The sequence below is a fragment of the Colletotrichum fructicola genome, assembly GCF_000319635.2.
Source record: "Colletotrichum fructicola Nara gc5 chromosome Unknown KSG_Nara_v1_contig01, whole genome shotgun sequence".
Classification (NCBI taxonomy): Eukaryota; Fungi; Ascomycota; class Sordariomycetes; order Glomerellales; family Glomerellaceae; genus Colletotrichum; species Colletotrichum fructicola.
The window spans coordinates 4,092,130-4,115,449 of record NW_027094051.1 but is presented as its reverse complement, the minus strand read 5'-3'; the positions used below and the strand labels follow the sequence as shown (position 1 = coordinate 4,115,449).

The window sequence follows — 23,320 nt, the reverse complement described above, 5'->3', positions numbered from 1 at the left end:
ATGCGGACATTACCGCAGACGATAAGGATAGGAGAGAATTTTTGGAAAACTGGGGGAATCGACAGAGGCTTGCTGAGAAATGGAGAGAGGCCATTCGAGGTTCACTTCGGTGGTGAAGTCAGGGAGCTCTATGGAGAAAATGCCTCCAGAGACGTCAACCGATGTATCGATCCGAGGCTCTGTATTACTCGATCCATGCGCAACGAGAAGCTTTACCTTGTTGTGTACAGGCCAAGAAGAAACGAGCAGTACAGCTTGAACGTCGAGGGTCTGTCTAAAGCATACTTTCAGGCTTGGGTCGGTCTGCGGACCTTTCGCACCTCGCTCTCCGTGGAACTTGCTCCTTCATTGGGGGATCACTTTAAGAACCACTACGGCACACTTGTGACTGAGCTAGTCCGAGTAGGTCTTGAGCTTGAGGGAGAGATCGCAGCAGAGGTCCACGAAGCTCCTGAGAAGAATGAGAACAAGCGCCAGCTGGAGGCTTTAGCCTCTCCATTGCGCTTTGCAAAAAGAACAGAGAGAAAATACCAGTAGGCCAGGATGAAGAGCTACAGGCCCCTGTCGATACCGAAAGCGAGAGCTTGGCGGATCTAGGAACACCGAATGATCTTAAGGAAGCGGACAGCCTAGAGGAGAGATTGACAGTTATAATACCGAGACTCGGAAAAAGCTTTAAAATCCAGGGCCGCCCGAGAAAAGAACCCATAGATTGCTCTAATCACCCTAGTGAAAAAAATGAAATCCTGTCGGATGCTGCTGCTGTTGTCTCTAATATCGTTGGCGTCTCTGCAGTCATCATTATCTCCTTAAACATGACTCCGAATTTGTTCCAGCATGCAGGACCTGTAGGCACATAAAAACAGGCAAGATATGCAATCTCCTCTTAAAAAAAAAAAAAAAAAAGTCTTTGACTCTCCTATTCTCTTTTGAAGTCCGCGCTGGACCTGCGGTTGACGTGTCGCTGCGAGCTCCATGATTGAATTCGTTTGATTGGCTGTGGCTTCGATCTGAACCGCATCTGTGGGTCGTCGATCTTTTATGGGTCGAGGGACTGGTGCTGCCTGGTAGACGACTCTTGCGAAATTTCTCAAAATGCAAACTTCATCTTCACAACCAGCGCTTGTATGAGCCGGGCTTAAGAAGAACTTACGCCGAGATGGCGGAGTTGGAGGAACGCAAGGCCAAACGGGAACAATTCGCGCCTGTGCCTCCTCACCCGCATGCGGCAGATACGGATCCGCGAACTTACTCATGGGAGCATATTGACCTCAGCGAAATCAAGGCCTTGCCTGTTCTGAGGTCAATTTTCAACGACTTGACCCTGAAGAGGCCTAATCTGAAGGACGCCTCGATTTTCAAGGCTAAATTTGATAGCTGCCTGCAACACACGTTCGATCTCCTCCACGGCGCCAAGATATACAAGACCGGCACCCCCTACCTCGTGTATATAACACTCAAGATAATATGGGTTCGAGAGAGTAAGTGCAGCCCGGACGTTGACTGTTCCGCCCTCTAATCATGCTGATAGCTGGCGGAAACTGGGCGGCCATGGGCTGGAGGACCCCGATAAACTATCTCTTCCTGCTCGACCTGCGCTACCAGACGTACCTAGAAGCTTTCCACCCCGAGGATGCGCCAAGTCGACAAGAGGCTGGATTCTTCGCCCATGATGCAGATCCAGACACTGCCGCAGATATTGCTGCAGACGAGGAGTCCAGAGCAGACATCTGGGACGCTCAGGGACTCAGCAGGGACCTCCTAACTTTTGGCGAGAAGCCATTCGAGGTTTTCTTCCTTAACGGCAACATCCCGCAGTTCTTTGCAAAGGATGCCTTGAAGGACGCCAACCTCTACGTCGACCCGAGGCTCGCCATAGGCCGGAACGTGCGCAACAACAATAAGCTGTACCTGGTTGTCTACAGATTGACAAGGAATGGACATTCCAGCCCGAACGACAAAGCGCTCTTCCACGCATACGCTGAGGCCTGGGGTTGTCTAAGAGCGTACCGCACCAAGATCGATGGTGGTATTTTCCACTCGCTGGGCGACCACTTCAGAGACTACTATGGCCAGCTGGAAGTGGACGCGACGGTGATGGAGCTGGATGACCTGTGCGAGTCAAACATGGAACCCTCGATCGCTGAACCTGTCAACACAAACGGCAAGAAAAGGCAGCAGCTGCATGAAACGAGCAACTGCGGTGATGATGATATGGGCTGGCCGATGCAGGTCGATAGCGAGTGGATGGGGGAGCAGAGGGAGCCCAAGAAGCGTATGGGCGTAAATGGCTTGGCTCACGCTCCGTAGGTTGATGGTTCCCATACTGCCGCGCTGCGCCATCTTGATCTTCTGTGCTCTCTTATTTGTGATGTAGAAGATACGGAGGCTCCAAAGGCCTCGGCAATGCCCTGCGTCTGTGCTTCGAAGCATGACTGATCTGGAGACAGGGGTTAGTTTCCCAGCCTCAGAGTTGTGCTGCTAACCTCGTCAAACAACTGGGGCCTGGACATTTATGGTCGATATTTCTGCCGAAAGCACATTAGGGACTGGACCCAAGCACTGCGTTAATCCAGACCTGAAGACTCAATTGCATAAGCGTGCTTCATGGGCCGAGCTAGAAAGAAGTTATTCGCCATGTGAACTGGTGAATTCTTGATTTTGGCGAAAGGGTCGCAACACAGGAATCGCAGAGAAGAGAACATTCGCTTCATTTCCTCACAAATGGCCAAGTCGCCGATGACGAAGTTTAAACACCAGCTATCGAAGCCACCTGATGTCCATGGCACGTCGTCGGTCGACTTACACGGCTCCCCCGGCCACTTCATCAAACCTAAGCGAGCGTGGTACCTGGTTGCTATGACGACTCGGGTGGATGAAGCGACATCATGTTAATCGAAAAACCGGGAGAAGAGCCAGGAGAAGCGCAGAGACGTGGAGAGAGAAGAAGAATCGACCAAGCCCCGGGGGGTTCGCCATGCCATGCCATGCCCTTGCCCACCGTTGTGGCCCCTCGACTTCGTGGCAGCCAGCATTCGACAAGCCCTGACGTGGACTCACAGACGTGTGCGGAAGTGGATGTTCAGGTCGAGAGTTTTCCCAGGTTGGGCGCGCGAGGTGACGTTGGATAAGACGACGGGTACGTATCAAGCGAGCAGGGAAGAGCCCCACCAGCGGCACCGGCGCACTGTGTCGGGTCAAACGGTCTGAGATTTGACAAGCCAATGGGACGGGGTGTTCGTGCACGGTCGCTCCTGATTGGGCAATGGGAGCTGCACGCAATCTAAAAAAGTCGCGACCGAACGCGCTAGAACGCGCCTGCTTCGCGCGACAGAGCCGCGTCGCGACGACCGCATCGCAACTTTGGTGGTTTTGACGACCACCCACCTGCTTCGATGACTTGTTCGCACGTCGTCTCTCGTGTTTCCGAGGCGACCTGGCGGCAATCGCGGGTGACGCTTTAAACCCTGATGCCCTTGATGTCGTCCTGTTGCGAGTTTTGCCGCTCAAGTGGTGATTTTCGCGATTCGCTTTCTGCCGCCGTCGACCTGAACCCGCGGCGTTTCTGAATAGCGATGTCCATCAGACAAAGAGATCCTATTTCTGAAATTCGAAAAGAGTGCTCGAAGCCCAAACCCTCTCCACAAGCCCCGTTGCCCTCATGGCGCGGGGCTGAGCGATCGAATACCCACGTTTCTGATGCAAGCCATTAAGCAGCCCCTCTTCGCAGGCCTGTCTGCACTGCGGAGCACCCATTGTTCTGATACGATATCGGCTTTGTCACTTTGAGTGCCACCGCTGTTCTGCAGACCACCTTGACGGTCGCCCGGGATGTGTCATGAGAGCACTTAGATTAGAACACCTTGGGCGGACGTTTCGGGAGCAGTCAACCGACTTGAGGGTCAGGAGCACCTCGAGTCATGCGTCATCGTCATTCGGGAGGGAGGGTCGAGGTCATGGGTGACATTACACAGCCAGGCACACAGGAAACAAGCTTCAAAGGGAATGCAATAGCGTTTCAATACACCCAAGAAGGGGGAGGGAGGGCTATGATGCCGTCGGCGGTTGATCGGAAAATCTCTAGACGGCCAAAGGATTCGCTAAGCCGACCACCTGGGTCGCCCATCAGGAACCAATAAAGCAGGCAATCAAGGGCAGGCAGCTGGCCTGATGCCGTTCGGCCAGATCCCTTTGTGCAGTTTGAAGCGTCTTGGGTGTGGAGACGGGGCTTCTGAAGGGGAGCACTGTGAAGTCTAAATGGATGTGGTGGTGGTGGCACCGCATGAGGAGCACGTTTTCCCTTCGTGGCCTGGCTTTCGAGGAGGGTTGGCCGCATGAATGAGACGCTCTTGTTTGTCTCGTGCTCTTTCAACGTCTGCAAAGCGAACCTTTTGGCACGGTGAGACTGGGAGGAGACTGATGGACAATAAGCAATTTACAGGCCCGACTGAAAGGTGTATTGTCAGAAATAATGGTTGCTGAGTGTGGCAACCTGACTCAACGAGGCCGTCTGATGGTGTCGTCTGTGTGTCCTGTGTAGGAGGTGACAGGAGGGAGGATCGAGCCGTACCTCTAGCACCAAAGTCTGCGCAGAGGATGAATAGACTGCGTCTGCTTCGAGGCGTCTGCACCACGATAGCGATAGAGCAGGAAAGCTAGGGAGATACAGGGTGAAGATTATGTCCGTCTGTCTTACATGACTTGCAGCTCTTTTCGGCCGGAGTTGAGGGAGATGGGATTATAGGCGATAGTTCAAAGGTGTGATTGGAAAAGGGCGCGCGAGATGAAGGAGAGACAAGAAAGATGAGGCCCGTTCAAGAGAGCCGCCTTGCATGAACGGGAGGAGAGACAGAGAAAGAGAGGTGGAAGAAGCAGGGAGACGCTGCGAGAGGGCACGGCCGTGGGCAGACGAACGAAGGGGTGGTATTGGTCTCTAGCAATGGCGAGACGACCCTTGCAGACGGAGGACAGGATGCAGGCCCGACGAGAAGGGGACTACTGCAGGACGGTGGTGAGGGCGATGAGGACGAGAAGGCGAAGAAGCAAACACGCCGTCCCAGGCTCGAGAAGGGGATTGAGACACCATCGAGACAGTGTGGAAGAGGTCGACGCTGCGTACCTGTTCGCGCGGTGCTGCCAGCCATCCCACCGTCTGGTGTACCTGGGGCATACCCCCTCTTGCTATCGTCTATCGATATGGATACTGCGGGCTGTTTCGGAGACTCCCATGATCATCCACTCCTCGTCAGGTACCGATCCCATGTACTCCTTTGCAGACGAGAGCAAACAGCCAGAAAGAACTGGCGGAAGGGTCGGTGCAAAGCTCGGACCCTCCCCTGGCAAAAGGATACGTACCGCGGGCTCCAGACAGTGGAAGTGGTCGCGTCCCCGCTGCGTTTCCCGGAATTCTGGGCACTGTGAACCCACCCGAGGTGCAGGATGCAGTTTGCGCCAGCCAGTGGACGGACCCTGTCAGGTGGCCCACCGTCCAGCACCCAAAGATGCCCAGTCCAGTGTCCACCGCCCACCGCACACACCATTTTCCCATCCATATTAGTCCCCCCCCCATAATCCTCCGCCGTCCCATCTGCCACCTGCCACTCTGCCGCTATCTAGGTCCGTCCCAGCCAACCTTCCCTTCTTCACCCACCGCCTCCCTCCCGAAACTCTCACACCGACACACACACACACACACACAGCTACTACTGCTCGCCCGCATTCCCAAGAATCCCTTTGAACCGCTAGCAAACAAATACCTCCAACACCCTCACCATCTTCTACAAGCCCTCGATCCAATACTCCCGCCCTTGATATCATCGCGACCTCCCGGCGCATTCCATTCCTCGCTCGCCCTTCCTCCGTCGCAAAGTCGCGCACCAGAGCCAACCAGCCCTGTCGCAAACCCTCACCGACCTCCAACGCCCACAAACCAGAGAATCGCAACCAAGCGCGCATACCACCGCCAAGATGCTCATGCCATCCGCCCTCTCCTGCGACACGTCGCAGCCGCCCCTCACCCGCCTTCAAGCCGCAATGTTCGCCTCGCCTCCCGCCAGCCCTCCGTCGCTCTCTCACCAGGGCCCTTTTGGCAACATCTTCGACACCTGCCGCTCCCTCCAGGCCCTCCTCTCCACTCCTCAGCACCACCAGAACCACACCGTGACGCAGCAGCCATCGCCGCCATCGCACCACCAGCTCCCGACTCCTCCCCTCGCCCATGCGCCGCCGCCTCTGAAGCTTCGCCTGCGCTCTCGCGCGAAGCCCGCGGCCGATGGCATCAACAGCGAGCACCTCCCGCGCAAGCGCATCGCCAAGCGCGCGCCACCCCGCGGGGTGAACAAGCGCCGCCGCTCGTCCGATGACGACCTGGGCCGCGAGGACGCCTTCATGACCGACTCCGACGTCGACAGCGATCTCGAGATCTCGTCGCAACAAGAACAGCTCCCGTCCGCGCCGTCAACGCCCAAGCGCGCGCGCATTGCGCCAGAGGTCGTGCCCCTCGGCCTCGAGCGCTCCGACTTTCACACACTACACCTCCTCAACGGCGAAGAGCCCACATCAGAAGGATCAAACGTCGAGGTTGAGGCCGACGGCGAGCCGTGGAGCGCAGAGGACGACAGGATACTCGTGGAGCTCGTGCTCGAGAAGCTCAAGCTCAGCAAGTCAGAGTGGCAGGACTGCGCGCGCAGTCTAGGAAAGGACCGCAACTGTCTATCGCGGAGGTGGAAGAGCCTGATGGTCCAGGGCGAGGTCGGCCTCAAGGGCCGCAGGAGTAGCCGACGAACCAAGCTCCACGGCACCTGGCGATGAGTCTCATCGCCGTCCATTCGTTTCTTGATTTCATTTGTCTGAGCATCTTATTGGGTCAACTGTACCATATCGCATCTGGCAGACTAGAGAACCAGAATCTTGGGTAGCCCCGCATGTGGCTGGCATTTTTGCAACGGGCGCGCGTGTTTGATCTCGGGCTACGACTAGCTCTAGAGTTGTTTCTTTGTTTGCGCGACGTATCCAACGTCTACTAGGGCAGAAGCTTGAAAGAGCAAATACATCACCGTACAAACAATACTCACTGATTGTGACCTTTACATCGTACCTCTGACGCACTTTACAGCCTGAATCTCGTCTTAAACATGCATCGCCGTCCAAACACGCATATGCGACGCTTGCGCAGGCAAACGGCTGTACGTGCGGCGCAACCTGTGCGGTCTCTACGAATTGACTTCCGCTGTCGCAGCTGTCAACGACGCCGTAGCGCGCCCGGCCGCTTGGACTGTCATCGGACGACGGCCCAGCCGTCCAGCCATCCGGGAGCGCACGCCAGACGCGACTGCCAGAGCTTCTGGCGTCGTCTGTTCTCCAGGGACCACTGGCATCGATATTCAGCCCCAGCCACCTCGACATGTGGGATGGCTGGGTTTTCCCGATGTGAGATGGGGGATCCATTCTGACTTGCAGCATGGGGGAGGGGGCGGCCTGCACAGCACACTATCGGGGAGAACCATTCCACGATGGGCGGCGGGTTCCCAAGCACGGACTTGCGGCGGCCAGCCGGATTTGGGAGGGAGGGCGACGATGGTCGACGGGGAGGACCCTCAAGATGCGAGTAAACGCTGCCCTGGCCTCCCCCCACCGCCGTTCCTGGCCACCCCAGCTTTTCCAGCCTCTTGTTTTTTGTGCGATTGAGGCTCTGTCTGGCCACGACCAGCCTCACGATCGCAAAGTGTACTAGCAGCTTCACACTTTTCAGATGAACAAACGGACGGGTTTGCTAGTAGACTTGCACTGTATTCGGCTCACGAATCGGCTCACAGGGAAACCCCAACAGTCCGCCTCTCTACGCTGTAAACCCGCCTGCGAAAGCACAAACCACGGGAAGCAAGGGGTGGCTGGGGGACCCGATAGTGGTGGTGCGCGCTGAAACACTCCCTAATGGATGGGGGGTTGGTTTGTCGAAACGGGGCACACCACCACCACGAACTCTCTGGGGGAGCTGAACGGGGTAGGGCCGCCTATCACTATCGCCGGGTGCCTGAGGCGAGGGCGAGGCTTCGCCTGAGGTCGCCGAACCTACCGGGCTGGACCTGGTGCCCATCGCTGAGAGTGTGGGTGGGTTAGAGGGGCGATCGCTGAGAGCCGAGCCGGCAGACACCCTGTTGCCGTCCGTCCACTCAGGTGTAAGTGAACCCAACATCGTCCCTCTCGCTGTCTTGGACCATATGTCTCGTCAATTTCCATCCAACAGACCGGCGAAAAGGGCTCAGCCTCGGCAAGCAGTCTCCGTGGCCGAACGGACGTAAGATCGTGAGGTTTTGCTTTTGAGGTGGCTCTGTTTCTGCGCTTCCCTTTCTTGGTATGGGGAACATGCGACGATTGCCTCGAAAGGGGTTAGCATCGTGTCTCTGTGTGAAGGCGATCCGTCGGAGGAATTAAATAAAGCCGCACATCATGTAATGTACGATCGTGTTGCTCTTTACATGGGCGCGCAGCGCTGGAAGAAGCAAGCAGAAGCAAGCAGAAGCAGCAGCAGCAGCGCAGCGCAGCCGCTGTCTGAGATGCAGCCTGGAGCCCTTCCTGGTCGACGATCCAAGGGATGGCCGAGACATGGTTACGAGAAGCTGGAACACCGATTCCAATTACTCTGCGCCGAGGTCCTCTCCCTGTGATGGTGCCCCGTCGTTCTCGTGTGCCTACTAATTGTCATTCTCCTCGCAACGACGGGAATGATTGGGATTGGATTGCCGTGCATCTTGTACCACCCCCTTCCCGCTGTCACCGAGGCAGATGCGAGACAGCGTCTTTACCACCATCACGTACGGCCTCAGCAGCCGCCGATTGTCTCACGCGATCGAAACCCATCGATACTGGTAAACTAGCAGGACCTAAAACGCGTCCTTGCATCTGAAATTCCGAGGGCTACGGAGCAAAAAAGGTAAAGACCGTCCCGATATCCCCCATGCCTCTTGTTCTTTGATGCCATCTTAACTGCCACGCAATGCTGAGCTGTCATTCGTCGTCATGTCGTCATAGCAAACCGCAGTCCACTCGTCCTCCGACTGCGTAAACCCACTCAAAGCCAGAGCAAAAGTTTTGGTTTAGTCCTCGTACACCTCCTCGTACGTCTCCTCGTACTCCTCTCTGGCCTCCTCGAGGCGCTCGTGGTCGCTGCTGCTGGCGTCAGAGTCGTGGGCGGCGGCGAGAGCCTCCTCGTACTCCTCGCGGGCCTCCTGGACGTCCTCACGGTCGCTGGAGGAGATGGAGTCGCCGTCGTTGTCGGTGGGAGGCAGGACGGCGGGGGGAGCGTCGTTGTAAGAGTTGTCCTGATAGCCACCGTACTGCTGCTGCTGCTGCTGTTGAGCGGCGGCCTTGTGCTCATCGTCGGAGTCGTCTGTGATTTGTTAGCACGGATTCAAGTGACAGGCATGAAGGCAACTCACCAAGGGCATTAGCGATCAACGCGCCACCAACAGCACCGACGGCGAGACCGCCGGCAGCACCGAGGAGCATGCCGCTGCTGCTGCTCTTCTTCTCCTTGTCCTTGGTCTCGCCGTACGGGTTCTGACCATGAGACTGGTCATAAGGAGCGCCGCCGTACTGGGGTTGACCGTACTGAGGCTGGCCGTACTGAGGCTGCTGGCCGTAGCCGGGAGCTCCGCCGTAGGGGGCGCCGCCGTACTGCTGGGGAGGTGCGGGGGAGCCGTAGCCGCCGTGGCCCTGGTCTCCGAAAGCTCTAGTGTCGGAGGGGGGGACGGGAGGGGGGGCGCCGTAGCTGGGGGTGCCGACCGGGCCGGTGGGGGGAGACGGGTGCTCCCACTGGGAGCGACCGGAGCTCTGGTCAACGTAGAACCATCTCTGGTAGCTGCAAGGAGGTCAGCGGCAACGCCCGGGAAATGGGGTCTTCGGGATGCGGCTCACTTGGAGTCCCACTGGCAGAGCCAGCCCTGGGAGACGGAAGGAGCGGCCATCGGGGGCGCGGACTGGGCAGCCGGAGGGGTGGGTTGGCCGTAACTGGGCTGGCTGCCGTAACCGGGTTGAGGCTGTGCCTGCGAGGGGTAAGGGTAGTTGGAGGGAGGAGCGCCGTATTGCTGCTGCTGCGGGTGATCACCGTAGCTGCGGGAGCCTTGTCAAAGAAGCACGAGTCAGTAACCTTATCGAGACGACGATGACAGATCGATGGGATCTCGCTGACATCAAACGGGGGGTTTTGTAGGTGACGAGCAGGTAGTGAATGTCAATGGTAGCGAGGAGGACGAGAGGAGGACAAGAAATAGGACGGCTTGGGAGATGTTGAAATGTCCCTCTTGCAGGGAAGGCGGGAAGGGCTGGGTGACACGAGTGCGACTTACCAGTCTGCTCTTGGGGAGGTTGCTGCTGCTGCTGCTGTTGCTGCTGGGCGGCGGGCTTGTCGTCGGAGAAGGAGGTCTTGAGCTCCTCGAACTCCTTGGTGAGCTTCTTGAAGAAAGACATGGTTCCTTTCTTCGGTTCGGTTAAGTAATGGGGATACGGGAAGTTGTGAGTGGTGAAGGACGGATGAGGCGGCAGAGGCCGAGAAAGATCGAGGGGTAGCTGTCGCTGCGTAAGCCTCAGGTTTTCTGCAGTTTTTATGGGCGGTGAAGCAGAGAAGAGGAGATCTGTCGGAAACACGTCAAGGGCAAGAGGGGAGCGGGCGGTTACCTGTGATGCGTTGACAGCTCGTTGGTCCACGCGATGTTCGTCAAAAATCTTGGCCTCTTTGTACTGCGGCGGGCGTGGAGGGCCAGGTGGATGCCTCGCAGATGTGTGGAGGAGCACGATGGGTTCCCTCCCGGGGGCCGGAGCGATGGCTAGCGAGGCGGGCACCGCAGTCACGCAGTGCAGTGGACGACGGGCAGCTTGTGAAGAAGGAAAGCACCTCACAGGCGGCTCGGGACAGGTGCGTCAGGCTGTGGGAGACACCTCAGAGGTCAGAGGTGAGATGGGATGAGGTACAGACGATTTGTGTATGGTCCGGGGTCTGGGTACCTTACCAGACGGGAAGGCACGAGGCACGGGCGGTCGTGAAGCTGGGGTGCCTGCCTCAGGTAGGTGAGGTCTATTAAACGCGCATGCACATCACCAGAGTCTTTTTTTGCTGATGATTCATGCCTAGCTAGAGTTTCTTTTCTTGGACTACCAGTGGCAACAGGTGCAGCCCAACGTGCCTTTACCCGGCTGCCTTGGGTTCCGTACCTTATACAGAAATAACCAGTGAGGTCAACCAGCTACAAGTCTTTAGCTGCCCTTGCCGTATCGTGTACGATACCTACGGTGAATGTTCGGGCGGGGAGCCAGGCGGCGTCTCTGCGCTAGTGGCCGTAGTGCCCGGGACAGGTGAACCGCAGAAAGTAAGGCAGGAACGTTGGAACGTCGACCGATTGGCAGCTCTGGCTTCCCGGTCTGGTAGGGCAGGCACCGGCAGGGGTCCACAGGGTCCAAACGACGGGGACAGGGGCATCGATTTCAGAATTCAGACCCGGGGAGCTCCTTTGGGCTGCCCGCCCGCAAAACACCAAACAACAACAACAGAGGCCTGACTCCTGAGCAGTCAAGGTTTGGGTGTGCCGTGTCAGTTGCGGTTCGAGCCTGGCAACCGGCTCTCAAAAAAGGACAAACATGAGACGTGCTTCAGCTGGTTCCCTGCAAGCCGTAGCCGCACCGGCGCTCCGCCCTGTCCGCTGCCTTCCCACCCGGCCGGTTTAAACATGGCGAGCGTGCCAAGAGCGGCCTAGTCTGCAGATTTGTGCTCGCCTTACCCACCATACTGCCTAGTAATTGAGTTTCTACCTTATTACCTGTGGAGGCGTGCTAATTCACTGCGAATTGGGGAGCTAACCGCAACGGGGAAAAATATGACTCTCTGAAGAAAACTCACCGTCCGTGGCCCGCGGTCCGCGGCGGTGGCTGACTCTGTCTACCTTATCCGTACGTCTGCTCGTCGATGGCCATCTGCGCTCACCAGTGGTTCCATGCAGCGCGCGCCGTCCTTCATTCACAGGGCCGAGCCAAATGAGTGGGGGTGACCCGGCCTACTGACAATGACCGATGACTGGCGTGAGGGCGCAGCGGGAGACGGACAGAGGAGGAAGAAGAAAGGGTCAGATGTCTGGTGCGTTGTACGTCTGCAGTTGGGTTGCGGCGATGATGAGAGATAAATACAGCACACGCCCGATCGTGGCTGGTCGTCGACTGAGACTCTGAGCAGCCGCCTCTGCATCGTCGTCCACGAGCGAGGGGCGCCGCTCCAGGGGTCTCAGAGACCCCCAAAAAGCCTCCAACGGGCTGGGCAACGGGTCTCAAGACTCGTTGACGACCGCCCATTTGCTGCCAGAAGCATGCCGAGCTGAGGAGCTGCAGATAATCTAACGCTTTTGGAGTGGACGCGTAACTCCGCCAAGAGCAAAAAGATGGGCTCTTGGATGCCGACATATCCACCGCCGCGGCGTCTTGAAGAAAAGCCAAGCAACACCGCAAAAGACCACATGGCATGGGATGGGATCGGTATGACCGTTTGCTGCCCATGTCGACCTTATCCCAAGCGCACAGCATCTTTTGCCGCAGCAGCACAATGAACAGAGATGCGCCACGGGGCTATGATTGTGAAATGCGACGCTGCATACAGTCTGTATAGTACGCCAAGGAAACTTACACAGACGCTCCTTGTTATGCACTCCCCAAGGGGTTCTGTCTGCCGTGCGAGCCCGGTATCCCGGCCGGCCCCCGTTCCATTTCCTCTCGGCTCTGCCAGCGATCCTCGTCGTCTGGCATGACCATTGGTTCCCTATTCGGCGTTCCTACTGCAGACCCGCGGCCCTGAGGGACCCCTTAGATGCGTAAAGACCCTTGAGCCACCTCGACGGCCCAGATTTGTGTGAGGCGTAGCCTTGGACAGAGACCAGTCTATGAACGCGTACGGTATGATTTACCGAACGCGTGTAAGGATACGGCAGAGCGACTCGCCGCAGCGCTGCCGCCAAAGGCTCGGCGTGGAAGGCGCGGAAACGGGGACTGGGGACCATTCACCTCGGCCGCACCGTAACGGGTATCCGTACACTAATAAGCAACTTTTCTCACGTTGTGACTGACTGACCGGCCGACCTATTTCCTTGCTGCCCTCCCATCCCGTCCGTCCTCCTTTTCCCCTGCATCCTTCATCTCTCTCTCCGTCTTGCTCGTTCTTTCCGTTTGACTTACCTTACCCACCTTTCCCTTCGCGACCGCCTTATTTTTCCCTAAAACAGATACCCTCGCACTCTTGCGACCTTCATCACAACATCACCAACTTCACACCACTAATCACCACAAACAACCGTCATCATGTCTGGATACCCTCCTCCCGGTCAGCAGTAAGTCTCGCGTCGCCCGCCTTCTGATCAAGTCGCAAACTGACACGCGCCTGCCAGGCCCTACTACGGCTCTCCTCCCCCTCCCGGCCAGCCTGGCTACGGCCCTCCTCCCGGCCAGCAGCCCGTAAGTTCACATCGCTTTCACGAAGACGAAGGCCTGCTCACACCATCTCCAGATGTACTACCCTCCCCAGGGCCAGGCTCCCCCTCCCCAGGAGGAGAAGAAGGATGACAAGGGCTGTCTCTACGGCTGGTAAGCAAACCCCCTCATGTGCGGTCGCACAACGGTGACTGACACTGTCTCAACAGCATCGCCACTCTCTGCTGCTGCTGGCTCTGCGGAGAGACCTGCGAGTGCTGCCTGGAGTGCCTGACCTGCTGCTTCTAATCAACGCGCATAATACCGATGCACGAGTGCGACAACAAGAGATTCCCCCCGAACGCGACCACGGCCTTGCTACTCTTTGGTTCGGAAACGGATGGACGGATGGTATATGGACGGATCGCCAAAGGAACCCGCATAGCTTCTTTAGCCCTCGGACAGACCAGACGATGAATTCGATGTTTCTTCGAACCGCACTCATTCTCCCGGAAAGCCCAGGCATCGTGCGTCAAGTGTGACGGACGGCGACCCACGGCATTCGGATGCACATTATCATTTTTTTGTCTTACGATTACCCACATTGGCGATTGCGTTTCGCATACTTCCCCTTGTCGATTTCTGGACGAGTACTTTCGTAGCAAGCTCACGGGTGCCAACACTCGAGAGCAGATAATACAATTAGTAGTCCATCAAGGATCTGGTGCCTTGGAGATTGTGTGAGCATAGCTGTGATGCATAATAAGTGTCTGAGTGTGTTTGCTGTGATGCGTGTTGTGCCAAGTGTTTCGCCGCGTCAAACCACCTGAATACCTCACTGTACCTTTGGAGAAAGGGTATCAAGGCAGCAGTGACTTCTTTTTCCTCCCCTCCCGTCGTCGATAGATGTGCCAAAACTAGAAAACATTCCCAAATAGCCTCGTCGCCGCATCGCCTACGCCTTGGTGTCCTTCGGGGCCATGAGCTGGACGAATTCCTGGTCTGTTCATTTCGCGAATTGCACGTCAGCCGCAATCCTCCGAAGGGTGTGCTAAATTTAGTCTAGGAAATTTGGGTGGGGGCGGGGAGGGGAATAGCGAGATGCGGCCGTCGGCAGAGCAGCGGAGAGCAGCAGTAGCGCAGGGCAATTTTGCATGCTGCTGCTGCTGCTGCTGCTGAAGCGCGGTCGTGCAGCGTTGCAGCGCAACCCGAGTCGACCGCTGGGGATGAAGCTTACAGTCAATGGAACCGTTGCCGTCCAGATCGGCGTGCCTGATCATCTCCTCAATCTCCTCGTCGGTGGCGCGCTGGCCGAGAGAGAGCAGCACCTGGCGCAGCTCTGACGGCGAGACGGAGCCGCTGTTGTCCTTGTCGAACACCTTGAAGGCGGCGGTGAGCTCTCTGTTGGGGTCCGCGGCCTTGCTTGACGTCGCGGGGGCCTCGCTCATCAGGTCGAGGAATTCTAGCAGCCGTCAATCGCCAGTTCGTTCGTACGTGACATCGGGCCTTACCGTCGAGGCTGATGTCGCCCTTGCCCTTGGGGTCGACTTCCCTCATGAGCTCCTTGACCTCTTCGATGCTGGGGTTGAGGCCCAGGGACTTCATGGCGATGCGAAACTCCTCGGCATCGATGCCGCCTGGTCACGAGGCCGTGTCAGTGTGTGTATTGTCGAGGGAGGTGCGTGTTGGGACTAACCGGTGTTATCGCGGTCCTGTCCATCGGGGGCACGTTAGCACTAGACTGATGTTCGTCCCAAGAAACCAGGGTCTCTGTAATGCGATCGCCGTGGCTCGGGGCAGGGTTGGGGGTTCGTGGACATACCCATACGGAAAAGACTGCCTTGTAGTCCTTGACTTGCTCCTCGGTAAGGTTGTGGCGCGCCTGCATGAAGATGACGGGTTAGAGGCCGTCAATCTCGTGGGTATCGGAAACACAGCAGCAGCTCTATCTGAAGCTGGCGGTGCGAAAGGAGGGGCAAGTAGCGACGCACCATTTTTAATTTGGTGAGTTCTGCGGGCGTGAAAAGAGCGTCGGAGCGATTGATTCGGGCGTGAGCAGTGTCGGGTTATGGGATCGTTCGTCCGGTTCGAGCTGTATCGCGGTCGCTGGGATCGTCAAGTGTTTGTTGTTGACGCTGGGAAGGGGATGGATTGCAAGATTGGAGGGGAAAGGGAGGAAAACATGAGGTGAGGACCCCTCGGCTTGCCTCAGCCTGATTGACTGATTGGATTCACTACCACTACGTGCCTAGTTTTACGAGCCACCACTAGCTAGACCTTGTCGTTTGCCTTGTGCTGCCGATGTCCGCGCCCCAGCTCGACTAGAGCTCCAGCCCAGCCCAAGCCAAATGCTTGTCCAGCTGTGTAAAGTGTGCCTTGTTTGTGAATTTGTCCCGCTAGCAGAGAGCCTGGCTGGGGAGGCCAGTAATGGTGCAGCACTGCAACGCCGTCGCAAGAGTCAAGAATCAATCAACCACGCAATTTTCCTGATGGGCAGTGGTCCCTGCAGTCTGGTCGTCGTCGGTCTCTCTTCTTATGAAGTGTCCCTCCTCCAGACTTCCCCTCACTCTGCCCAACCCAGCCCGCTTCTGACGGATCACCGCCAGCATGTGAGCGATGGTATGACGCCAGGCGGCCCTACGGCTCTCTTCCTGGGCTTAGCGCGTGCTCACCTTTGGGGACTGAAGGATGAGGGTCTTGGCGGCAGAGCCAGATTCCGCCCGCGGACCTGCAAGCGTACGCGGCCGCATCCACATGGCGCCAGTCGAGGCGACCACCTCACCTCGCCATCCAGCCCTGAACGCTGTCGGTCTGCCAAACGGTTCGCTATCGCTATTCCACTGGTCGACGGCGGGCAGACACGATGGGAGGGATTCCCGCCTCCCGCTCCTGCACTGCGGGCTGGGCATTTTCGTCCCTTCTTTTTCCTCCGGGAGCCCTGCTGCGGGAGACAGAACTGACAACCGTTCGGGCTTGGCAGGCCACGAACAGGGCCCTGCGGCCCTATCCATGTTGATGTTGCCTCTGATGGTCCGGGTTGCGGGCGTTTGGAGGAGCCCGCGCTGTGTTTGATACCCAAGTTAAGCTCGCATGTCCTTTGGTACTTGAGCAGTAAGTACCTCTTCCTGCTCGATGATCTGCAGCTGCTTGTATGGAAGAGGCATGTTAGCCCAACTTGACCGCGTGAGGCTCCGGCCCCCTTTGCGTTATTTATCAAGTGAAGCTGGAGTCTGCTGCGCTGTCCACAAGGCCCAGAACCGAACGGTGACGGCTTCCCTGAGGCTGTAGACAATACGCGGGATGGATATGGACGTCTCTCTCTTGCAGAAATATCACTGTGCAAAAACGGGAGCTTCGTATCGAAACGCTGAAGCACTGCACAAACATGGCCCGTCTGGTGCAACTGGAACCGAGCATTCCGCTGCCGCCCCTCCTTCCCCTTCTCCCCCTTCAAACCCCACCACTCCAGCATCAAAGACGTCTCATCCTGGGCTGCCTCTGAAGCTGCAGCCCCTCCAAACCAGCGTAAGTCCCAAGCGCCTGTAGCTACCGCCCTCAGGTACCCGGCGGTTCCTCTCGCAGCCAGCTGACGGCGCCCCTCACCTCAGCTCAGCTCTCTCACCTGTGACCTCACCTCCATTGGGCCCCTCCCGGACGTCCAACCTCTTGAACACTCCGTTATTAACGACACTTGGTCTTTGGTGTCGCTCCCGGGTCTTGCGCATCTCCAGATCACATTACAGAAGCCGTCTTCCGTCTTGAACCTCGGGGCTTCCAGAGCAACAGCAGCTTCTACTCACCCAGGCGGGTTTTCACCCCTCCCCCGCCTTTCCGGGACCAGCCACTCACATCATTCCAGGGACCTGTAAAGCAGCAACCTCCACAGTAAACAAAGCAACAGCCTGTCATCAAGCACCATCACAAAGCAGACATGTCGGGCTACCCTGGACAGTACGGCCACGGCGGCGGCGGCCATGACGGAGGCTACGGTGGAGGCTACGGAGGCGGCGGCGGCGGCTACCAGCCTCCCTCGGGCCCGCCCCCTTCTCACCACGGCGGTCACCACGGCGGCTACGGCGGAGGTTACGACCGTCCTCCTCCCGGCCCCCCGCAGGGCTACGGCAACTATCACGAGCAGCCTCCCAACCCAAACCCCGGCAGCAGCTACATGGGCAGGTACGCCCCCCCTTCTCACCCTCCCCCTCCAGGCTTGGATGTCTACGGCTACCCCGTGAACTCCCATGGTGACCAAGGAAGGCCCCGTAAGTTGACCCTGAGCTATCATGCCGGGCCGAGCTAACACGCCGCAGACATGCCCACCGTCAACTCCAACGACTGGGCGCACGGCAACAGAGGCGCGCCCCCTCCCCCTCCCACCGGCGTGCAGCAGTTCGGCCACGGCGCCCCCGAGGGCTACGGCTTCCAGTACTCCACCTGCCAGGGCAAGAGGAAAGCCCTGCTCATCGGCATCAACTACTTTGGCCAGGACGGCGAGCTCCGCGGCTGCATCAACGACGTCAAGAACGTCTCCGCCTTCCTCGTCGAGCGCTACGGCTACAAGCGCGAGGACATGGTCGTCCTCACCGACGACCAGCGCGAGCCCATGGGCCAGCCCACCAAGCAGAACATCCTCCGCGCGATGCACTGGCTCGTCCAGGGCGCCCAGCCCAACGACTCGCTCTTCTTCCACTACTCGGGCCACGGCGGCCAGACCGAGGACATTGACGGCGACGAGGACGACGGCTACGACGAGGTCATCTACCCGGTCGACTTTAAGGAGGCCGGCCACATTGTCGACGACGAGATGCACCACATCATGGTCAAGCCCCTGCAGCCCGGTGTGCGGCTGACGGCCATCTTCGACTCGTGCCACTCCGGATCCGCGCTCGACCTGCCGTACATCTACTCCACCAAGGGCGTCCTCAAGGAGCCCAACCTGGCCAAGGAGGCGGGCCAGGGTCTGCTCAGCGCCTTCCAGGCGTACACGGCCGGCGACCTCGGCGGTGTCGCGAGTTCCATCTTCAGCTTCGGCAAGCGCGCCATCGCCGGCGACGACGCCTACGAGCGCACCAAGGAGACCCGCACGTCGCCTGCCGACGTCATCATGTGGTCCGGCAGCAAGGACAGCCAGACTTCGTGAGTGCTTCCAGTGCTGTGTGATTTTGGAGATAATTAACCTCAGCAGCGCCGACGCCAACATCGCGAACCAGGCCACCGGCGCCATGTCCTACGCCTTCATCTCTGCCCTCAAGGCGAACCCCCAGCAGAGCTACGTCCAGCTCCTCAACAGCATCCGTGACGTGCTCGAGGAGAAGTACACGCAGCTGCCCCAGCTCTCCAGCAGTCACCCCATTGGTAAGCTGTCCCGCGTGTGTCGAGGCTGCTTTGGCTAACCCCCTCAGACACGGATATTCTGTACGTGATGTAAACGTCCTCGTGCGTATGGTCGATTCTAGGGCACGGGAGTACACAAAATAGGTTAATCATAGCAATAAGAATGGCATCCGTTGATTCTTAAATGCAATCCTGGTCTTGGGGTATCGATCCTACAGCTCCTGATTCAACACGCGTGCCACCAAACGCCTTTGCCAACTTCCAGCCGCTAATCCAGACAGCAAACCAACTCTAGTAACCTCAAACACAATGCGCCTGCCAATATCGTCCGTGCGCATACTCAAACACCATCTACATATCCGCAAAGGGGTCGTCGTCTTCAAAAGGGTCAAAAGTAGCAGCGCTCTTCTTGCGCTTGCTAGCGCGCTCGGGGCTGCTGCTGCCGCAGAGGTCGATGAGATCGTCGTCCGCCTTTCTCTTGCTCGCTGTCGAGGCCGAAGAGCCGCCAATGTTGGGCGAGCGCGCCGACAAGACATTTGCGGCCCGGCCGGCTGCTGACGTGCCAAAATGTGTACGGCGCGTCGTGTTCTCCTTGTCCTTAGCAAGGCCGTCGAACCGCGACTTGGCCATGGCCGAGGACGTTCCCGCGCTCACCACGTTTCCGGCGGCCGTCTTCACCTCCCACGTTGATTTGGAAGACCGCTTCTTGCGAGCCTTTTCTGCGTCCAGGACCGCTGACATGAAATCCGGCGCCCGCGACGCGGATGCTGACGACCCGGGCGTGCTGTTCAGGGGTGGGGTCGTTGACGGGCCAGGGGTGGCGTTGTGTCTGCTTGCAAAACTGCCGACCGTCTTCAACAGTGGTGCTGTCTTGGTGTCATGCGTTAGCCCGGCCCTCTTCCGGATCCCGTTGCGCACCGGCTCCCTATTCCGCGTTCCGCCGCCGCCAAACAATGCGAGCGGGTCCCGTTTGACGATGGGCTTGGGCGCTTTGGAGCTGCTGCTCGCTACCGCATTATCAAGGGAGCCCATCGGCGGTTTCGAGTAGTCGTTAAACTTGGGCGTGGACTGCTCTCGTCGGGGCGGTTGGGGGTTCTTGAGACGATCCCTCGTAGACAGCCCGCTCTTGGCCTGGGCGCTTCCCGGCGTCTTCTCCTTCTTGACCGACGCGAACATATCGCGGATGCTTTTGGATTGGCCGTGGTGCGAAGAGCCCGAGGGTGTGTGCTCAGTCTTGACGCGCGCGAGCTCGTTGCGCGGTTCAGTCTTTGGTGTGACCAGGCCACCGACCGTGGTTCTAGCACTTGGCCCTGGCTCTCTCTTGACGACCGTCTCTCGAACGCTCCTGCTAGGGGTCGCCGTGGAGACGGAAGTATTCGCAGAAGACGACGAGCTGGTCCGAGAAAGCCCGGATCCGCTGGCGGACGTAAGTGATGGCCTTGCTGGTGTGCGCTGGACGGGATCCGCGGAATCAGCATCGCCCAGTTTCCACATGATGTCCCCCTTGTCGCCGAGGAAGGGCAGCAACCTCGATGGTTCAAACTGCCGCACGGTTCTGGACGCCTCCTGTCTGCGCAACGCTTCAATCTTGCCAAGCTCCTTGTTCACCAGGGAGACCTTGTTCAGCTGCATCGTAATGGACATTTCGTTTTTGCCAAAGATTGTCGTCTCGATGGGCTTCCTCTGCTGGCGGAGCTGCTCCTGGATATGCTCAATCACTTTCTTTGGCTTTACCAGATGAAACTTCTTCCAGTTGGGCTGTTCAAAGTAGGCGTCGAGGTATTTGCAGTCGGCGCAGCAGGGCCGCAGTGGCGTAATGGATGACGGGGCGTCCTCGAACTGGAGGGAAGCGTCATCAAACACCATCTTGTGGTACAGACCGAAAATAGCCTGGAAGAGCTTCTGGAATGCAGGACTCGGATCCACGAGATCGTGAAGACTTTTGAGACATGGCAGCCACAGCGGAGCCATGTGTATCGGCTTGATCTCTTCCTGATGGTGAACAATATAGATGACAAGGTGAGATAGTTCAGACGTCATGTCGAGCCGGTCGAGACCCTTGAACAGGCCGGCGAGCAAGGTAAAGCTTGTCGTGGGCGGTTGGCTCTGACCCTCGAGAAGCTCAGCCGACGGCTCGTCTTCGCACCACGTCTGTCTTGCGGTTTGCGCCTCGGTGCTGTCGTCTTTCAGTACGTTGCTGACGAGCTGGCTTACCAACCCTGGAGGAGCGTTGATGATGCGCGTTTTGTAATCGTTGTAGAACATCTTCACCTGATCAAGAGGGAGGTTGTTTCGCTTTGCTACATCGAGCAGCCTGTTCAGCAGACCCAAGATGAAGGGTACCTGTTTCCGCAGCTCGGGAGATCCACATACGGCCGAGTTGACCCTGTATTTGGTCAGTCTCCATTCCTCAACAAGGGAGAAGCACCCACATTTTGTGCCAGTCGTTGAAGTTCTCAAAGAACTTCAAAAACTCCGCGATAACGCGGCCGTGGTTCGCCGTTACGGGAGACTTCAGCAAGGTCATGGCCTCGTTGATCAGCTCCTTGGTGACGTTGGTGGCCTCGACATTCTGAAAGTCTACCGGCATCTTGTTCATCGGGGCGGCAACCTGTAAGAAGTGGGCGTTCTTAAGAAAGAAGCGGCGCAACCTGTATCTGTGTCAGATGCGTCTCCATTCACAACAAGGGAATACGTACGCCCCGAGGGCTTTCGCCGCGGGATATCCCGTCCTGTCGGCATTCTGACACAACAAGTCGTAGTTGATTGTGGGGTGTACCGGCGTATTAGCAGCGAGACGCTCGAAGAGTGAATGGGCCCGGAAAACCAGGGAGACCACAATCAAGTCGCCCATGATGAGGGGATCCAACGCCTTGATCCAATCTTCTCGATTGCTAACCCTCATGCCGAGGATTCGGGTTTCCGCCGGTGCTTCGCTCTCCTTTGGGAACACATAATCGCACAGCGACTCCAGGGCTTCGAAATGCTCCTGTCGCTTCACGGGGGCCTCGCACTGTTTGAGTAAGTGCCACCAGACGTTGGCGTAGGGCTGCGGGTTTTCCGCGAAATCAACAAGATCCAGTTGCGTGCTCGTGGGCACGATCATGATGGCCTGCGGCTGGTGAGCATATGTCGCGTCATATGGAGGGGTCAGACTTACAGGTGCAAAATACTTGCCGAGGTCGGCAGTCGTCCCGGGGACGATCTTCTGATACCACTTGGGGTTGTTCTCGCGAGCCTGGCGCTCTTCATCGAAATACCTCTGCTCCTGGGGCCCTTGCCAGAAGAACAGCCCGCGGCGGGCACGCTCCCATGCAATGTTCCTCTCGTCGAGGACATTGCCTTCCTTGCAGTCAATTTCCTCCGCAAGGTTCGCTCCCGAGAACCCCCTGAACTGGTAGACGTGCGGCGTGTGGCGTACGTGCTGGTACGTCTTCCAGAACCCGTCCTCTCCGATTTGAGGTTCCGAGGCACGGCCGATGGACTGCTCCTTGGACACCCACGCGTTGTACTGGCAGGCAGTCCCGGTGTATTCCAGGACCACGGGGAGAACCTCGAAGCCGGCCTTGGGGCACTCGCAGCGCAGTCGGGCGACAAGAGCGGCATCCGCGGCGCACATGTCCCGGGCCAAGACCCAGCTCTCAAAGTCCCGGATGTTCGCGGGCGGGTGAAGGTGGTAGAAGGCCCGCTGGTGCAGCAGGTTGCGCGCCTCGATCCTCGAGCTCCAGAACTTGAGAACCTCGGAAAGCCGTTTGGAGGCGGCATCAGGTTCATCTTGACGGTTGTCGTTGGCGGCGGGCTTGGGCACGCTGGACGTGTCGGACCCACCCGCCGCGTAAATGGCCTCAATGGCGGCGTACAGTTCGGTTCGCAGCGCGTTGTCCAACGGCGCCGAGGTCCCGTGCAGGACGCCGGGCCTCGTGCTGCGCTCAGGCTCTGTCATTTTTATTTCATCCGGCGTTTGTATGAGACTGGCACATTGAGTTGGAGTGGTTTACAACATCTGATGTGAGGCGCGCGTTGGTGAATTTGCGTGGAAAGCCAAAAAAAGAAAGTAGCTGAGCTCGACGCGTGCGTGGGGGGCGGGTGGTGGTGGTGGGAGCTACGGCCCCTGACCAGCTTGCTGGGTGCTGAGACCCGGCGCTGAAGCTCACCCCCGCGATCTGCCCCGCTCCTACGGCACTTGAGGCGATCGGATGTAACGATCCGGTGCGGTAAACGGCAGAGGCATGCAATACGTCTGACTACATGGAAATGGAAGAACGAGTGAATTATTTGCTCGAGCCCTTTTCCAAGGTAGGCGGTTAATTTTCAGGGTCCTGGTGGATTGTTTCGCGGTGCAGGGAAGACGCATCAAACATTCTTCAATAGCTGTCGAAAAACGGCTGGAAACAATGAGTGCGATTGACATCAGGGACTCTTCCATTAGATTCGTGGGCTCAGCCTTTGTTTGTAAATTTGGTATCTCGGTTCCTTTGATCTCATCCTTCCAACCAAGCCAAGTGCCCAACAAGCACTTCGTCAGCGTCTCTGGCAGCCCTTTGCC

At 57.9% G+C, this 23,320-nt stretch overlaps 8 protein-coding genes across 8 annotated transcripts; 5 read left to right on the top strand and 3 right to left on the bottom strand.

Moving 5' to 3' along the window:
* Window positions 1–1,159: 1,159 nt before the first annotated feature.
* Window positions 1,160–2,310, top strand: CGGC5_v001166 (uncharacterized protein; the record flags this gene model as incomplete). The annotated part of the gene is made up of 2 exons (XM_032030042.1): window positions 1,160–1,481; window positions 1,532–2,310. The coding sequence occupies 2 exons, from the start codon at window positions 1,160–1,162 to the stop codon at window positions 2,308–2,310; spliced, it is 1,101 nt and encodes a 366-aa protein (XP_031890371.1).
* Window positions 2,311–5,967: 3,657 nt separating this feature from the next.
* On the top strand, window positions 5,968–6,810 carry CGGC5_v001165 (uncharacterized protein; the record flags this gene model as incomplete). The annotated part of the gene is made up of 1 exon (XM_032030040.1): window positions 5,968–6,810. One exon carries the CDS (start codon window positions 5,968–5,970, stop codon window positions 6,808–6,810), a length of 843 nt encoding a protein of 280 aa, XP_031890511.1.
* A 2,285-nt stretch (window positions 6,811–9,095) lies between these two features.
* Window positions 9,096–10,467, bottom strand: CGGC5_v001164 (Protein transport protein SEC24; the record flags this gene model as incomplete). The annotated part of the gene is made up of 4 exons (XM_032030039.1): window positions 9,096–9,388; window positions 9,438–9,859; window positions 9,916–10,120; window positions 10,347–10,467. 4 exons carry the CDS (start codon window positions 10,465–10,467, stop codon window positions 9,096–9,098), a joined length of 1,041 nt encoding a protein of 346 aa, XP_031890512.1.
* A 2,865-nt stretch (window positions 10,468–13,332) lies between these two features.
* On the top strand, window positions 13,333–13,749 carry CGGC5_v001163 (uncharacterized protein; the record flags this gene model as incomplete). Its single annotated transcript, XM_032030037.1, has 4 exons — window positions 13,333–13,361; window positions 13,419–13,485; window positions 13,538–13,614; window positions 13,671–13,749. The coding sequence occupies 4 exons, from the start codon at window positions 13,333–13,335 to the stop codon at window positions 13,747–13,749; spliced, it is 252 nt and encodes an 83-aa protein (XP_031890539.1).
* Window positions 13,750–14,395: 646 nt separating this feature from the next.
* CALM (Calmodulin) lies at window positions 14,396–15,434 on the bottom strand (the record flags this gene model as incomplete). Its single annotated transcript, XM_032030036.1, has 6 exons — window positions 14,396–14,442; window positions 14,678–14,902; window positions 14,952–15,077; window positions 15,137–15,152; window positions 15,263–15,322; window positions 15,432–15,434. The coding sequence occupies 6 exons, from the start codon at window positions 15,432–15,434 to the stop codon at window positions 14,396–14,398; spliced, it is 477 nt and encodes a 158-aa protein (XP_031890538.1).
* Window positions 15,435–16,740: 1,306 nt separating this feature from the next.
* On the top strand, window positions 16,741–17,309 carry CGGC5_v001161 (uncharacterized protein; the record flags this gene model as incomplete). Its single annotated transcript, XM_066150783.1, has 3 exons — window positions 16,741–16,965; window positions 17,049–17,248; window positions 17,300–17,309. 3 exons carry the CDS (start codon window positions 16,741–16,743, stop codon window positions 17,307–17,309), a joined length of 435 nt encoding a protein of 144 aa, XP_066009950.1.
* Window positions 17,310–17,371: 62 nt separating this feature from the next.
* On the top strand, window positions 17,372–18,868 carry casA-0 (Metacaspase-1; the record flags this gene model as incomplete). Its single annotated transcript, XM_032030035.2, has 4 exons — window positions 17,372–17,702; window positions 17,751–18,576; window positions 18,626–18,795; window positions 18,843–18,868. The coding sequence occupies 4 exons, from the start codon at window positions 17,372–17,374 to the stop codon at window positions 18,866–18,868; spliced, it is 1,353 nt and encodes a 450-aa protein (XP_031890572.2).
* A 257-nt stretch (window positions 18,869–19,125) lies between these two features.
* On the bottom strand, window positions 19,126–22,717 carry CGGC5_v001159 (uncharacterized protein; the record flags this gene model as incomplete). Its single annotated transcript, XM_032030034.1, has 4 exons — window positions 19,126–21,160; window positions 21,207–21,425; window positions 21,474–21,886; window positions 21,935–22,717. The coding sequence occupies 4 exons, from the start codon at window positions 22,715–22,717 to the stop codon at window positions 19,126–19,128; spliced, it is 3,450 nt and encodes a 1,149-aa protein (XP_031890571.1).
* Between the last annotated feature and the right edge of the window lie 603 nt (window positions 22,718–23,320).